Source organism: Cenococcum geophilum (genome assembly GCF_001692895.1).
Source record: "Cenococcum geophilum 1.58 unplaced genomic scaffold K441scaffold_80, whole genome shotgun sequence".
Taxonomy (NCBI): Eukaryota; Fungi; Ascomycota; class Dothideomycetes; order Gloniales; family Gloniaceae; genus Cenococcum; species Cenococcum geophilum.
In genome coordinates, this window is record NW_027137638.1 from 329,949 (window position 1) to 345,055 (window position 15,107).

The 15,107-nt window shown below is 47.2% G+C and overlaps 6 protein-coding genes across 6 annotated transcripts; all 6 read left to right on the forward strand.

Moving 5' to 3' along the window:
- Window positions 1-466: 466 nt before the first annotated feature.
- Window positions 467-1,757, forward strand: K441DRAFT_682389 (uncharacterized protein; the record flags this gene model as incomplete). Its single annotated transcript, XM_067651567.1, has 3 exons — window positions 467-490; window positions 544-1,451; window positions 1,499-1,757. The coding sequence occupies 3 exons, from the start codon at window positions 467-469 to the stop codon at window positions 1,755-1,757; spliced, it is 1,191 nt and encodes a 396-aa protein (XP_067497248.1).
- An 866-nt stretch (window positions 1,758-2,623) lies between these two features.
- On the forward strand, window positions 2,624-4,901 carry K441DRAFT_670248 (IFRD domain-containing protein). The gene is made up of 4 exons (XM_067650255.1): window positions 2,624-3,119; window positions 3,235-3,509; window positions 3,568-4,420; window positions 4,474-4,901. Exons 1-4 carry the CDS (start codon window positions 2,920-2,922, stop codon window positions 4,493-4,495), a joined length of 1,350 nt encoding a protein of 449 aa, XP_067497249.1. The 5' UTR covers window positions 2,624-2,919; the 3' UTR covers window positions 4,496-4,901.
- On the forward strand, window positions 4,743-5,452 carry K441DRAFT_347100 (uncharacterized protein). Its single transcript, XM_067641298.1, has one exon. The coding sequence runs from the start codon at window positions 4,953-4,955 to the stop codon at window positions 5,328-5,330; it is 378 nt and encodes a 125-aa protein (XP_067497250.1). The 5' UTR covers window positions 4,743-4,952; the 3' UTR covers window positions 5,331-5,452.
- A 1,440-nt stretch (window positions 5,453-6,892) lies between these two features.
- On the forward strand, window positions 6,893-7,625 carry K441DRAFT_670250 (uncharacterized protein). Its single transcript, XM_067650256.1, has 2 exons — window positions 6,893-6,954; window positions 7,012-7,625. Exon 2 carries the CDS (start codon window positions 7,061-7,063, stop codon window positions 7,313-7,315), a length of 255 nt encoding a protein of 84 aa, XP_067497251.1. The 5' UTR covers window positions 6,893-6,954; window positions 7,012-7,060; the 3' UTR covers window positions 7,316-7,625.
- A 384-nt stretch (window positions 7,626-8,009) lies between these two features.
- Window positions 8,010-8,649, forward strand: K441DRAFT_670251 (uncharacterized protein). Its single transcript, XM_067650257.1, has one exon. It carries the CDS (start codon window positions 8,051-8,053, stop codon window positions 8,567-8,569), a length of 519 nt encoding a protein of 172 aa, XP_067497252.1. The 5' UTR covers window positions 8,010-8,050; the 3' UTR covers window positions 8,570-8,649.
- Window positions 8,650-11,288: 2,639 nt separating this feature from the next.
- On the forward strand, window positions 11,289-13,036 carry K441DRAFT_709221 (uncharacterized protein). Its single transcript, XM_067653836.1, has 2 exons — window positions 11,289-11,446; window positions 11,619-13,036. The coding sequence occupies exons 1-2, from the start codon at window positions 11,308-11,310 to the stop codon at window positions 12,917-12,919; spliced, it is 1,440 nt and encodes a 479-aa protein (XP_067497253.1). The 5' UTR covers window positions 11,289-11,307; the 3' UTR covers window positions 12,920-13,036.
- The last annotated feature ends 2,071 nt before the right edge of the window (window positions 13,037-15,107 follow it).

The following is a 15,107-nucleotide window of genomic DNA, read 5'->3' on the forward strand; positions in this document are numbered from 1 at the left end:
TCCATCTCGGCGCAGTCCTAAATACATCTAAGCCATTGTTGACCGGTTCAATTTCACTTGATCCACGTACACCTGCCATCAGAATTTTTCATACTACAAACATTCATTGGATACTAAATTTCACCATTCATGAACCGGTGGGGAGGGCAGTACACTTGGATGCATAGGGATAATGCCTATATGACACGGTGACACCGTATACAAGAGAAAAGGATGATTAAGGCGTATTCAGGAAGAAGGCGCTGTTATCCACATATACCTGCGTAGAGGCTTGTTTATAAACGCCTCGAGCGCTTATTCCTTTTGAAACAACAACACCACTCGCGGGTTGCAGAATTGCGGGCGAATTATTTAGACCTGGGCAAGTTGGGCATCAGTGCATTATCTTTCTATAATCTGTTAACGCAGACGTAGATTGAATCAAGCTCATCACTCCACACCTCAACAGTCCACACCTCGCATCACGATGTCGAATCACCCACGGAGAAATGTAATTGGCTTGACCTTTCCCATTTGATTTAAATTTAGTTAACTTTTGATTAGTGGGAAACTCAGGGCCCTAATGACTACCATTATGCACATGAGAACACCAACCCTTACGTTCCCACTCGAGCTGCCCACAATCGAATTCTAGCACAGACGACACCCGGCCATTCCCAGGGCCTTAACGACCACCGTTATTCACATGAGAACACCAATTCTTACGAGAATTCCGTTCTCACCCGAGCTTCCCACAATCAGATTCTCCACAGTTATCCACATGAAAACACCAATTCTTACGAGAATTCCATTCCCACTCCAGCTCCCCACAATCAGGTTCTAGCACAAACACCCAGCCATTTACCACAGGGGCAAAGTCATATTACGCAAGAATATTCGAGTCACCAGCCAGAACCCCAGGCGCCTCAAGTATCTCCACCAGCAACAGGAGTATGGCCAACTCGTCATACTTATAACGAAAGTCCCCACCGTGAAAATGCATACAATTTCCTGGGACGAAATAGTGGAAGCCGAAACACGCTTCCCACTCCTAACTTTACTGTAAACCCATCTAATCCACGAGACCTCGATGGTAATTCAATAGATTCCCATAATCAGTCGGTGAGCCTTGATGATCAATCAGCGGACTACGGTGGCCCATCGGCTGCCCTTCCTGGTCAATCAAGGGACATCGATAGCCAGACGCCTTCATCGCCAGCGAATATGAACCAACTAACCCATGGTCATGCTCCTCAACAAACAAATATTTTTCAACCAGCCGATTTACGTGCAGAGGGCTCTTTATACGGGAACCAATCTGGATTTTCACTGTATCCAACTGCTTACAACAACGAGGGTCAAGACTGGGACCAGTCAGAAAGCCTAGTTGGCCTTGAAACACCATCTTCAGCGGCCTCACCGGGAGACGAAAAATCGGCGTCAATGAGTAGGTCTAGTAGTCGAAGCAAGCAGTACGTTAGATTGGTTCACTGCACATTTCATTGTTGACATCTCGTAGGAAAAATAGTTTCGCCTGTGACAACGAGGACTGTACCGCTTCATTCACTAGATTAGCCGATCTCCAGAGGCATCAATCGACTGTGCATACTAAGGAGAAGCTATTCCCTTGCTCTGTTAACAATTGCTCTAGGGTCAAGGATCGAGGATTCAGCCGACGAGATCATTTGACGGAGCACCTAAGATCTTATCACGCAATGCCCATACCAAAAAGGAAACCAGGACAGAGAGCGGCCCCAAATAGTGGAATGATGGGTTGAATGGATAGCACTGACCTCACTCAGCAACAATCAATTCCAAAGATGTTGGTCACTGCTAGGCCATAGCATCTCCATTTGGTGTGGACATACGCTACGCAAGCCGACGAAAGTTTCCTCCACTGGATCTATCGGTAACCTTTCCTGGAACTCCTGGACGGATATTTCTTCCTGGATAGCAATTTTGTTTTTCAACTCCAACGATAGTCGATGAGGCCGGATGCTCCTTTTTTCGCTTATTTCTGGTTCATTTCTTGTACTTCCCACTATTTCCGTGTGCGTATTTGTTTCTCTGTATTTTCTTATTGCACTCCTTTTTGCCATATTTTGGATTTGGTATCAATTGGCGTACGGAGAGGAATCAAGACTATGTTACGAAGATACCCAAGGGTGGCGGCTTCATCAGCGAATTTGGAATTTGGATACATTGATTAAGAAGGCCGCGCTTGTTCCCCTGCAGGACCGGCCTTCTTTTTCCCAATCTTGGTGTTTCGGTCCCAACTTCGGTTTTAATGTGTAGAGAGCATTTTACTAGGCATATATCAAACGAGACCCCAGCATCAGAAACTCGTTGGCAGGTGCCTTGATCAATCACAATCTTGCTGCCACAAATAGAGTGACTCATAAGGTAAGCCGTCCTGTACGACGTAAAAGTAGAAATATGCGGTAGGGAACAAATAAGTATTACTAGTGCATTATGACCACAACGAATATAGAATCAAGATTGGTTCGCATTGTTTTGCATTAGATTACACTGTATTGTATTGTATTGTATTGTATTGTATCGAACGGTGTAACTATAGACGCGCGTGCGGACTCGCTTTGTGCTTGGCGCACGGCCAAGTTTGTGACTCTCGCCTCTTTGTATCATCACCACCAACTACATCACTATTAGGCTACTGAAACCTCGCACAGTGCTCTAATATTTAGTCCCAAATCCTAACTCATGGAACTGCGACACCTACTTATATCTTCTGAATCCTACCAAACTTCATTACCTTTACAATAACCCAGCCTCACACACTTATCCGTGTCGAACCCCGCATTTAGTAAAGTCGGTGAAGAGCAACAGCCAGCTCATCGCTTGCAGCCTTCACCTGGCGCACTACTTTTTTCCTTCTTGTGGATACTGCACAAGCCACAGAATCCCACAATCACTACCAAAATGCACGATCTCCGACGGCAAGCCCTCGAGAGCGGCAAAACCGTGTCGCGCAAAGCCCGTTCACGAAACGCCTCGGCTCCATCTTCGAAGGCGAACTCAGCAGTGAACAGCCGCGCCAACTCTCGAGCGAACTCCCGGAACCCTAGCAGACATGGGTCTGACGATGAGGAGGGCTTCCTTAGCGACGGCACAGCGTGGAGGTGAGATGCAAAATTCCACTGTGGCAATTTTTTTTAGAGTTTCGGGATTTCGTGACATCACCTCGCGTCTCACGCGTTCACTCTACTACTAGTTACTAACTACCATGCCGCACAGTACCAACTCCATCGACGACATCCTCAACAACGAAGACGTCGACCTTCCGCCGGACGCATGGAAAGCCGAGCTCCATGCCATCATCGAGCAAATCGTCGATCGCAAGCGCAGCAGCACTGAAGGCCGGGCCGACAGTCTGAACATCTACGTGCATATTCTTATGGCGAAATACGCCAGGGATGAGATTGAAAATCGCACGACTGAAATCTTACCTGCGATACTCCGGAGCATCAAGGCGGAAACGAGCGAGAGGGAGACTGTGACAGCTCTAAGAGGTATGTTTGTGTAGTGGGGTTTTCTAGCCATGTGCGCGCGGCTAATCTTGGGTCGTAGCCCTAGCGGTTACTATTGTAACTCTCGACTCAGACGACATTTACGATTCGGTCTGCGACCTCCTCAAGCGCACGGTATCAGACTCAGAATTCATCCAGACCAAGATCAGCGCAATCCACACTCTCGGCACCGCGACGTTCTTTGGTGGAGCCTCTGAGGAAGAGGCGGAAGATATTATGGCTTTCCTACTAGAGGTTGTCGAGTCGGATGGTCTCTCTGTTGATGCGCACGACCAAGGCGGTATTGTGGTAGCAGCACTTGAGGAGTGGGGGCTTCTAGCCACGGAGGTCGAAGATATGGAAGAAGCAAGCGAAGCGGCCATGGAAGCCTTCGTCGACCAACTCCAGAGCTCGGATTCGAGTGTGCAGATTGCAGCAGGTGAAAATATCGCCCTACTCTACGAAAAGTCATATACTCCGCTCGAGGAAGATGAGGAGTTGTCAGAGGGAGAGGACTCCGAAGATGAAGAGTATATTAAAGATGGCGGTAGGATGGTGAAGCGTTACACCGTCTATCGCCGCCAGGATCAACTTGTACACACCCTCGAGGAACTCGCTAACATTTCCACTCGCAAGATCTCCAAGAAGGACAGGAAGACGTTACACTCCAGCTTCACGGATATTCTTAACTCGGTTGAAAAGCCAACCCGGGGACCGAAATACAGCACGGCGTTGAACGACGAAACTGGGAGGCTTTATGGCGGTGGGAGGATGAAGGTGCGCATCAACCGGAACGTGGAAGTCCGTATTGATAAGTGGTGGAAGCTACAGCGCCTCAATGCACTTAGGCGGGTGCTCAAGGGAGGCTTCGCGGCGCAGTACGATGAGAACGAGGCTGTGAGCAGGACTCTGCCGTAAGTGTTTTATTCCGGACTGCCGTTTCTGAGAAGATATTAACGACTCGCAGATTTACTGTGTCTAGAGGTTGAGATGAACGTTTGACTGATCGAAAGGGACAGTTCTGATGACCTTAATGCCATTGAGATATTTTAGATTCGATTTCGTTTTTTGGTTGGGCGATTCTGGATCCGCACGCGCTAGCCTGGAACCAGACACTCCGGAGAGTTGCGATCATGACCATGGACGTTTCATTAGGTCTTTTATTAGGTTTTTTAATTTTTGGCATAGGCATCGGCATTGGCACCGTCATACACTCTCGCATGATTACCTTTACATTGGATTAGGGCATGAGTATACGCAGCATGTTAGGTTTTTTGGATTTTGCTTGGTCCAAAGAACAGTATAAGGCCGGCAATGAAAGAACGATATTCCATAGATTGTGCTTGCTGCCTTTGATTTATTTGAATTTAACTTTTAGAATATGATATCCTCCAATCATCTTCCTATTCATTATCCTTCAATCTTCGTTGCGCTTGTGCAGACAGTATGCTGAGGGGCTTCCGTGCTCTCTACACTTTAGCATCTGCGCTAGCCTCGACTCTAATCTCGTTCCTCGGCCCCCATCATTCCCGCCATCCCTCCCGCCCGCGGTTCGCGGTTCACGGCAGCTCAATGACACGCAAACTGGATACCCTCCCAAAAGAAAGGCCTCGCCTCCAGAGTGCTCTCGCGCGTCCCACTCCCTGCCATGAGCATAACATGGGAAGCATGACGCTAGCTTCAACTAACGCACAGGGCGTAATTGCTTCCCCAGCGATAAAGGTACGATCGCTCTCACAGCCAAGCTCTCACTGCGCCGGCGTGAAGAGCTCCGTGCTGAGGATGAGCACGGCTGGCATGACGGCCAGGGCGCTGAGGGCCTGAGTGCGTGGATGGGTGGGTGGGCTGCTGTGGTGGCGGGCTGGGAGGAAAGAGAGGCTAGGGGATCGGTGGCGGGGGTGGGTTGGTGAGGGGGGAGCGCGAGTGGGTTTGGAGATTTTTCCGTAGGGGGGCGGGGAGTCCTTTTCAACGCAGGATGTGGGTTCGAGGGACTTTTCGAAGGACTTTGAATAGTCCTTTTTATAGTTCTTTGTCGTGGTTGGAGTTTTGGTGTCTTGCATTTTAGCGATGGTGGGAGAGACTAATTTCCGCCGCGTTGAAGGTTTTCAGTCAAGAAATGGAAGTTGGAGGGAGTCCAGATTCCACCTGGTATGGGAAGGATGCTTCGTTAAATACTTACTGTGGAACCGTCGTGAGGCTTGTACTGAGGCTGAGTGGAAGGGCTTTGGCTGTTTCGGGGGTTAGAGGAAGTCCGTGCTGACAAGGCTGAGAGCTTAGGTGGATGCGGCGCACTTTTCCGACCCCCAGTGGATCGTTGGTACGTGCACTACGAACGAATTTTCCACCGAGGGTGGTAACGGAGCGTCAAAACTGTAAGGGATCTTTTGGCCCCTTACTGGCTGCATCGCCTAGGAGCTCTTAGGGGTAGCTAAGGCCTAGCTGAAGGCTAGGCTTGGCACCTCCTTATAAGCTCCTTAGGCTTGCAGCCCTTCCCTCCTTATTGGTTCGTCTCTGTACTAGGCTATTGCCTACCCTTATTACTATATCGTCCTCTTCTATTAACTCTCCTTATGACTTATACTTGGCTTGCCTACTCCCTACCGTATACCCTGGCAATGTGCCTTATAAAAACATACCAAAAGTCAAAATTTTCACTGCCGTATCTCGACCCTTTTATAACGTCTAGTTATTATAAAAATACTACGAGGTGGAAGCCCTTTGGCTTCTATATCTATTGCATCGAATAACGACGTTGTAGCTATATTGTATAAAATATTAGATATGGGCAGTCGGTCGCGTTGTGGCCAAAATCTGTCTAAAATCTGCCAAAATCGCAAAATTTGGATACATTTGAGAATTTAGGGCCACCTTTTGCGACGCTATATCTCCTCCCATATAGGGTTATAATATATATATCTAAGGAGATAAATACTTAAAGAATCCATTATATCAAACAAATATATCTAGAATATCTAAGTTATAGTATACAAAAAGACACAAAAGTTGGCTCTTACAAGGGTGTGTCCGGTGCGGGTCGGCCACCCTCCCTACCTATGGTGGCAACGTCTAGTACTATATTGCTTGTTAGATAACAGTTATAAGCATGCTTATTTAGCTAGACTTAATCTACTATTTAGACAAATTTCTATTCACTAAATAATATCTCTAAGGCCACGCTAAAGCACAAGTATTAAAGTAAGTGTTATATAATTTTGAAAATTGTCCTGATGGGAGTATCGGGGCTGATTCCGCCTTGCTGCGCCACGCTCTAGGGCTGATCCTTAATATTGCTTTTTTTCTTGCCTTAGGCCTGTTTCCGAATAACTACAAATTCAGCTGCCAGGTGCAGAGTTCAAAGTAATATTCTTGGGTTCTACATATAAGCAGTTTCGATCCGTTCCCCTCTAGGAAACCATACTTTACGCGTCAGACCTTAGCGTTTACTCTAGTGAGTTTTGCTCTATCATACCTTAGTAACAATCTGCCTAACACCCCGCCTTCTTAGTGTTAGAAGATACAACATATACCCAAGCTACTCCTTCTATAAGTCACAGATGGATGCTTTTAAATACGAACCAATTGACCTTAAGGGGCCTACCTTTCGGCTACTACGACTTTTTAAAGGCAGCGAGTCCGACATCAAATGCGAGCTTTTCCAAGCCTGGCTCTATAGTGACAACGCTATTTCCTATAAGGCTTTGTTATATACATGGGGCAGCACAGAAATGAGTAAATATATCAGGATAAATGGGAGAACACTTGGTGTCACTAAAAACCTATACTCGGCGCTTCAGCATCTGCGTTCCTAAGATTTAGATAGGATACTTTGGGTTAATACAGTTTGCATTAACTAAGGCAACAAGGAAGAACAAGGACATCAAGTTCAGCAAATAGGGAATATATACTCTCAGGCTAATTAAGTTATTTTCTGGTTAGGCCTAGCAACATTTACAACAGACGTCCTTATAGATTCTCTAAAGCAGCTGTAGGAAGAGTATATTAAGTATGCGTATAAGGACTGGAAACTCGCAGATACACACTAAATAGATCTTTGGTTACGAGTAAAGGATATTAAAAGGCGGGAACATTATCTGGATCTGGAAATGTATCAGCGTAAAGGGATAAAGTTGCTCTTGGAACGACCTTGGTTTCAAAGAGTTTGGATTTTACAAGAAGTTGCAAACGCAAAAGCCGCGGTGGTCTATGCTGGCACGAAATCTGTCTCAGCGCGCATCTTTACTCTTGCCCCATTACTAACAAGAGTGCAACCAGAACCTCATTACTAAGCTGTCTTAGATATTATGCCGGGTCAATTAAGAAAAGATTCTTGGTGGAGCCAGAAGCGAGATCTTTATACTCTCTTAATAAAGTTTAACAGAAGCCAAGCAAGTGACCCACGGGATATAATATACGCCTTACTTGGTATATCTTCTGATACTCAGGACGCTAATAACCTACGTCCGGACTATAAGAAGGTACATTAGGAAGTTGTTCACACTACCACTGTATTCTTATTCGGCCTTTCTAAATGTCCATATTATACAATGTCAGAATTTATATACAATTTCACCTCCTTAAATACAGCATCTCTTAGAAAAATTGCAAAATTAGACAATAAGAGGAACGTGGCTGATTTTCTTAAGAGACGAGGAGGCGAGTTAAAGATCACAGAAGAGGTGGTTAAAGCCGCGGCAGAGAATTTGGAAAGCGGAAAGAAAGTAATAGCGCTTCTTCTTAAGCAGCGGAGAGGCGAAGTTGAGGTTATAGAGGAGGTGGTTATAGCCGCGGCAGGGAATTGGCGGAGCGGAAAAGAAGTAATGGCGCTTCTTCTCGAGCAACGAGGAAGCGAAGTTAAAGTCACAGAGGAAGTGGTTAAAGCCGCGGTAGGGAACATGGGGAGCGGAAAAGAAGTGACGGCGCTTCTTCTTGAGCAGCGGGGGGGCGAAGTCAAGGTCATAGAGGAGGTGGTTAAAGCTGCGGCAGGGAATACGGGGAGTGGAAAAGAAGTAATAGCGCTTCTTCTCGAGCAGCGAGGAGAAGAGGTGGTTAGAGCCGCAGCATAGAGCGGAAAAGAAGTAATGGCGCTTCTTCTTAAGCAGCGAGGAGGCGAAACTAATGTTACGGAGGGGGTGGTCAAAGCCGCGACGAATCGGCGGGGCGGGGCGGAAGTAATGGTGCTTTTTCTTAAGCAGCGAGTAGAAGGCTTTCAAATCACGCAGGGACTCGCTACGGAGCTAGTAAGATCATTTAGTGTAAGGTCTATGGCGCTTCTTCTTAAGCAGCGGGGAGGTGAAGTCAAGCTCACAGAGGAGGAGGTTGAAGCCGCAGCATGGAATTGGCAGAGTGGAAAAGAAGTGATAGCGCTTTTTCTCAAGCGGTGGGTAGGCGAAGTCAAGGTCACAAAGGCAGGGAATTGGCAGGGTGGAAAAGAAGTAATAGCGCTTTTTCTCAAGCGGTGGGGAGGCGAAATCAAGGTCACAGGGGAGGCGCTTCTTCTTAAGCAGCGAGTAGAAGGCTTTGAGATTACAAACGAAATAGATAGAGCGGAAAGAAGTGGTTGGCTAGAATAATACAGTACTAGGCCATAAGTCTCCGGCTGCGGGGTTTCCTCACCAAAATCACGACATTAAAGCTTTAATTACCAACGAACCACATATATTTATAGATTTATAGAGTTATAGAATCAATATATATATATATTGCTTAATTTTGGCCGGTCGCAATATTATCTAATACTTCATATGCTACCCATCTGCGGCAATTACGGCTTAAGTGCTCCTGCATACTATCTAATACACTATTAAATATCTTTTAATTAATTAGCTCCCACGCTTACTCTAATGCACTTTCTAAAGCCTCTCGTATTGCTTCCTCCCCCGTAAGAGTCTTAATATTAGGCTGTACCTGGTAGACGAGCTTTTTAAGGTGCCACCAGAGGTGTTCGATTAGGTTGAGATCTAGGCTATATAGCGGCTATTTAAGTAGGCTTATACCCAAATCGCGGAAGTATTTCTTAATAACCTTTACACAATGGATTGGTGCATTATCTTGCATAAATGTAAAACCAAAATCCCAACACCTAGGTATGTTTTCCTCAAGTACCTTAAGGTAAGATCAAGCGGAGTATCCCCCTTTCTTTAACTGAGGATCACGGTCCATAATGTAGAGACTAGACCTTCTAAGTGCGCCACTAAATACAGCCCATACCATAACAGATATATCCTTTCCTTTCTTATATATATCGATTATTTCCCTATCCCACTTCTGGTGTGGTTGCCGAAATACCCAGCTACAAATTTTACCGGATTCTTGCTTAACAGAACACTTATCAAACCAGATAATTTTAGCCCATTCCTCCTTTATAAGAAGGATATACTTCTTTATAAACGTAAGTCTTTTAGCTACTACCTCGTTTGTAAAAAAGGGACGCTTCTTAGCCCGCTAATTAGTAATACTATTACGGTAGAGAATCCGCCATAGGGTTTTTCATAAAAAATTAAGCTTTATATGATCTTTAAGCTTCCGGTAGGTATATTTAGGGTTTTCGCGTACAACACGTAGCAGGTATCTTTCGTCACAAGCAGTATACTGTCTTGGCCGGCCAGATTAAGGAGCCAACTGTTGGTTGGTTCGTTCGGAGGCCTTACTAATGGTGTCCTAAACGGTAGATTTTGGCACGTTATAGTGCTTTTTAATCTCGCGTCGACTGACACCCCATGCAGCTGCAGTTGTAATTTCTGTGCGTTATAGGGGTGTAAGCTCCTTTCTGGTAGTCTCGTTACTAGAAATTGGGCCTAAAGGAGTACGTTGTGACATGGTAGGGGTGGTGTTCTCTGGACGTGTCGGAGACGCGTGCCCAAATTTTGGTGGGGTTCTCGCTTCCGACCGGAGACTTATGACCCATGACTGTATAACGGTTATAAAAGCGATCTAGCACTTAATGTCGCCACCGCTAGCAGGGAGGGTGGCCGACCCGCACTAGACACACCCTTTGTAAAACATTCAACCAAAGCTGGGACCATAAGCCTCAGACCCTTGGTGGAAAATTCGTTTGGATAAGGAGCAGTATGCCCGTACGTGCGCGTAGTGCACGTACCAACGATCCACCGGGGTCTGATTTATGAAATAACTTTTCCGTGAGATCTTCAGTCCGTTATTCTTCAATGCTGCCATCATTTGCCATTCATTCCGACACATCAAATTTTTAATTTGTAACAGGTTTGATACTAACAGAATGAGCCTTCTTCCGGGATAGAGGAGAAAGAGAATTCCATCTTCCAACACGGGTTCAGTGTGCACTGTCAACGCACCCAACAACGCTTCTTACCTGGATGGCCGAGATCCTAGAGGGTTTTTCGTCCGCTTAAACCCTTCCAAACATGTTCTTAATGAGGGAATGTGTAGTGCTCTACTCTCTGCATCTATATACTGATTTTTGCCCACCTCAAGTCCGGAAGGATATGCAGAACACGTCATCCTTTAAAGAGGAGAGAATTATCCGTTTCCAAACTTCGCTGCGCATTATGGAAGGAAGCTTGACCTCCGAGCAATAGAAGTTTTCTCGTAATGTCAAGGATATGAGTGTTTAGTGTTTCCAGGGTTGAGCATCGGCTTCTCTAGAGTCCACATCGGTAGTCTCCTGTTCTTAAGTAACTTGTCAATTGCCCAAGATTTCTCCACACATGCCAACGTTGGTGTACGCGCGTTCACCTTGCCCTTTCTAAGCATGTATCACGGTTAATTTCGGCACGTTCTCATTAGCAAATGTCCCTCACTGACGTCAACTTTTCCATCTTCCCAAATGATGATCCCCGCAAAGCTCCACTTAGAGCCTTGCCAATTCATTATTCAGATGCGTCTTGTGGGGAAGGGAGGTCCCGAGATTCGTGCAACGGTTCATCCCATGTACTTGCAGTGTCTCTCCAGCCTCGAAGATGAAGGTATATAAGAATGGAGATCAGCGTCCCAAGTGACGTCTCGCAGAGGAAACTCCGAAACTAATGGTCTTTTCGTATTTCATGCACTTGAGATCCTTCTGATATGTTAGTTTCGGGGTTCATCCTTACCCTCTGTGGCGTTTGTCCGCAACGGTTACGTTGAAGGACCCTGCAGATTACGCCGACCTCCGCGCCGACGCCAGCGACAATGCCCTCAAAGCTATCTACAACATTACGCCAGTAACGTATCAAACATGGGCGATTGTGGGTCCATATATGTTCACCGGCGATAACCATACCTCCCTAGGTCACGAGACCTTCACGGTAAATAAAAATGACACAAGTGTTATAGTTGTTTCTGGAGGTGCCGAAACCAACATATCGTTCTCCAAAATTATAAAATACGGCTATTCCTCCAATCTCTTCCAAGCCAGCTTCTTTGGAAGCAATGCTGCGGTTAATATTGCCAATACCTCGACATTCTACATTGATCATTCCAACATTACAACACACAACGGAGCCGCAAATATCTATGCTTTCGGTACCGGCACCACCGCATATGTCTCCAATTCAGATCTTTACAGCTCTGGTCCCACAGCGCATGGTCTGTACGCCGCTGGTAATGCCACCATATATGGCTACAATGTTCGTCATTTCGCTGGCGGCAACCGCTGTTCCTCTTTCGCCGGTGACTCCCCAGGCGGGTACGTTCACGTCTACGACTCCATTGCGCATACAACAGGCATCGGCAGCGCCATATTCTACGCGCTTGGGCAAGTCTACGGTACTGATATAGTTGGGTGGGCAGAGAACGCTCCAACTCTCTTCATGGACGGGAACCAACTCGCTATTTTCAACAATGCCGACCTTACTGCTGGGCTTTTGGCCGGAACCGTCATGTTCAGCTCCACAGTACGCCAATCTAACGCTAGTCTAAGCTTCACCAATTCAAGGCTCACGACTACGGGGAAGGAGATGCCGGGATTGTGGTTCGGGAACGTAATCGCATCTGCAAGCCTCTGTGCGACCGAGATTACCACCGTATCTGGGATTCTAGTTGCTGCGAACTACTCCCAGGTGACACAGGAATTTGACTACTTCGCTGGCTACGTAGACAACAACGACCTTGCTCCCGCCATTGTCACTGTCTCTGTCGCGGAATCTACGCTGAAAGGCGATTTGGTCGCATACAACGGCAGCAGCATATCTTGGATTCTCTCAAACCATTCTTCGTGGACTGGAGCCGCTTATTCCGGGTATGGCGCCGCGGAGTTTGCGGTGTCGCTTGACAAGACCTCTGTATGGACGCTAACAAGTGATATGAAGGTACAGAACTTCACGGATGAAGACTCGAGTATGAAGAATGTGAAGAGCGGTGGATTTACGCTGTCTTATAATGCCAGCTCCGTGGCAAATAAATGGTTTAAGGGGGCGATGTATAAGCTGAGTGATGGCGGGTTCGTGAAGCCTATGTAATGTGGTCTTCTCCGTAATTTACCCTCTGGAGGGCTTCGTCAGCCTTTCTGAGTCAGGAGAGTATCTTGTACGTACCGATTGGGCGATCATCACTCCTATTTTTAATATAACTGTGCTGGGACCTTTGGTTCAGCCCCATCTCATGAAGACATAAAAAGCCGCTCTAAACCATGCATCTCGCCTATATGTCTTTGCCAAGAGCACTAAAAATCTTTATAATGTACGAAACCAAGAAAATTCAGAGATACTTTCAAGAAAAATTTAGAAACAGTCCTAATTTCAATGTCTTTCTTTGTCCGAACTATAACATACACTCACTCAACTATCTGCCGCTTCGACACCTCCATAATACCTCGGGCGCCCCAGCCCCCAAAAGCAGCGTAAACTCGGGATCCCCCTTTTCCATCGCAGTCCTACGCCTCCCTCTCGCCCACACGCTTCAGCCACGCCAAAATCGCCGGATACTTCTCCAACCCAAACGGCTAGAACAGCCGCATGGTCGTCACACCAAACACATTCAACAAATCCGCCGCCGTGAACTCCTCACCCGCCAGCCGCGTACTCTGCGCAACGCGGTCCTCCAGCAGCTGCAGCAGCTTCCGCGCCATGGCCTCCAGCCGCACACCAATCGGGTGCGACGGCGGCAGGCCCGTGAAGCTGAATGTCGTGTTGCGGCTGATGCCCGGTAGCGTGGTGCCGTTGCCAAAGTGCAGCCAGTAGAGGTAGTCGGCGTAGTTGGGCGCGTCGGGCGCGACCTGCAGCTGGTCGTGGCCGTACTTCGTTAGGATGTACTCGACGATGGCGTTGCTTTCGGCGAGCGTCTTGGATTACGGGCGCGCTGCCTTGCGGGTGGCTGGGGCGGAGGCAGGTTAGCGGGTGGATGGTAGGGGGCGGCGAGGCAGGGAGGGGCGCGTGAGGCGTAGGGCTAGCTATAGTCTCCATCCCGGGGGTAGGATAGGTCTCCTTACAGCGCTTTAAGCTCAGGGGGACCGAGTAGTGTGGGCAGGCGCGAGTAGAATTGTGCTCTGGTGTGCGCGCGTACCTCGGCCCAATGCCGTGGCGGCCAAATGTATGAGGCGGGGCATCCGACAGGTTACTTCACTTGATTCGGTTTCGAGGTTCCTTCAGGATCCGGTTACTAGGCTTAGCATGTAAGAGAAAATGAGTACGAGAGTGAAGAAAATTAAAAGAACGAGGGCAAAGACGGGAGATCACCTTTCATCATTTATTCATGGGGTTTCTCCATAAAATAATGATATGACGAAGTGACTATCCTTGGGTTTCTGAAGGAATGCAGACAAAAATACTGGGATCGACTTAACCCGTTGAGAATCAATGCTGTAGACAGCATGGTTATGATTTGTTTAGGTGTTTCACGAATGAGAAAACTTGATGGAGATGCCCCAAGCGCCACAATTCGCCAAGTCCTGGTGAACTCCGAGAGTCCGAAAGAAATCACCCCAGATAACGGCAATTCAATCAGCGACTCACGTCTTTGACCACACCCTAGGCTCTATTCGCATATGTACGACAGCGCCAATTGTTATATGCCCAGCCTGCGTATTTGACGATTCTAATATAGTTGCGGAGGTAGCTGTGCCGCAGGCAGCGAGGCGTGCTCTCAACGTAAGCAGGGTCTATAGGATCACGCAATGTGCTATTTCTGCAGTCGTTTTCGACCATCAGCTGCTTGCGAAGGGGATGAGTTAGTGGAGACACACCAGGGAACAATGCTCCTTGGCAAACCGAGTACCTAGGTAGGTTTAGACACGAGCGACAGTCACGATCCTTCTTCATCCTCCAGGACATCTCAAAAAAATTTCACGGCGTCATTATCTGAAACAAGTCTAGAATAAACGGGAGCACTCCACCGTCTTTAAGAGAATAATCAACCTCTGTATTGGAAATATTCGAAGGATCGTTCCCTGCTGAAGTATGGGTGGATCAATATGTCGCCTATATAGTTATCGTTATATTTTCACTTCAAACCCTCTTTCTCACCGTAAGTTACCGCGCAATTGCGAAAGAATAACAATTGCATAAACCTTCGCTATGGTCTGAGGGCCTGAGCAGACATAGCCTTAATTATCTCAGCGGAAGACGAGCGGATGGTCAGCGGGCCTTGGCGTAAAGTGTGTGCCGTCTTGGTTCCCATCAACAGACAGCAAATCTCAGGCAAGTCCGAATA

Bases quoted from the DNA above. Each gene is read 5' to 3' on its own strand.
- K441DRAFT_670248 (XM_067650255.1), top strand. From the start codon at position 2,920: ATGCACGATCTCCGACGGCAAGCCCTCGAGAGCGGCAAAACCGTGTCG. The intron at 3,120-3,234 runs GTGAGATGCAAA...CATGCCGCACAG, and splicing joins AGCGACGGCACAGCGTGGAG to TACCAACTCCATCGACGACA. The intron at 3,510-3,567 runs GTATGTTTGTGT...CTTGGGTCGTAG, and splicing joins GACTGTGACAGCTCTAAGAG to CCCTAGCGGTTACTATTGTA.
- K441DRAFT_347100 (XM_067641298.1), top strand. From the start codon at position 4,953: ATGCTGAGGGGCTTCCGTGCTCTCTACACTTTAGCATCTGCGCTAGCC.
- K441DRAFT_670250 (XM_067650256.1), top strand. From the start codon at position 7,061: ATGGATGCTTTTAAATACGAACCAATTGACCTTAAGGGGCCTACCTTT.
- K441DRAFT_670251 (XM_067650257.1), top strand. From the start codon at position 8,051: ATGTCAGAATTTATATACAATTTCACCTCCTTAAATACAGCATCTCTT.
- K441DRAFT_709221 (XM_067653836.1), top strand. From the start codon at position 11,308: ATGATGATCCCCGCAAAGCTCCACTTAGAGCCTTGCCAATTCATTATT. The intron at 11,447-11,618 runs GTATATAAGAAT...AGGACCCTGCAG, and splicing joins CTCCAGCCTCGAAGATGAAG to ATTACGCCGACCTCCGCGCC.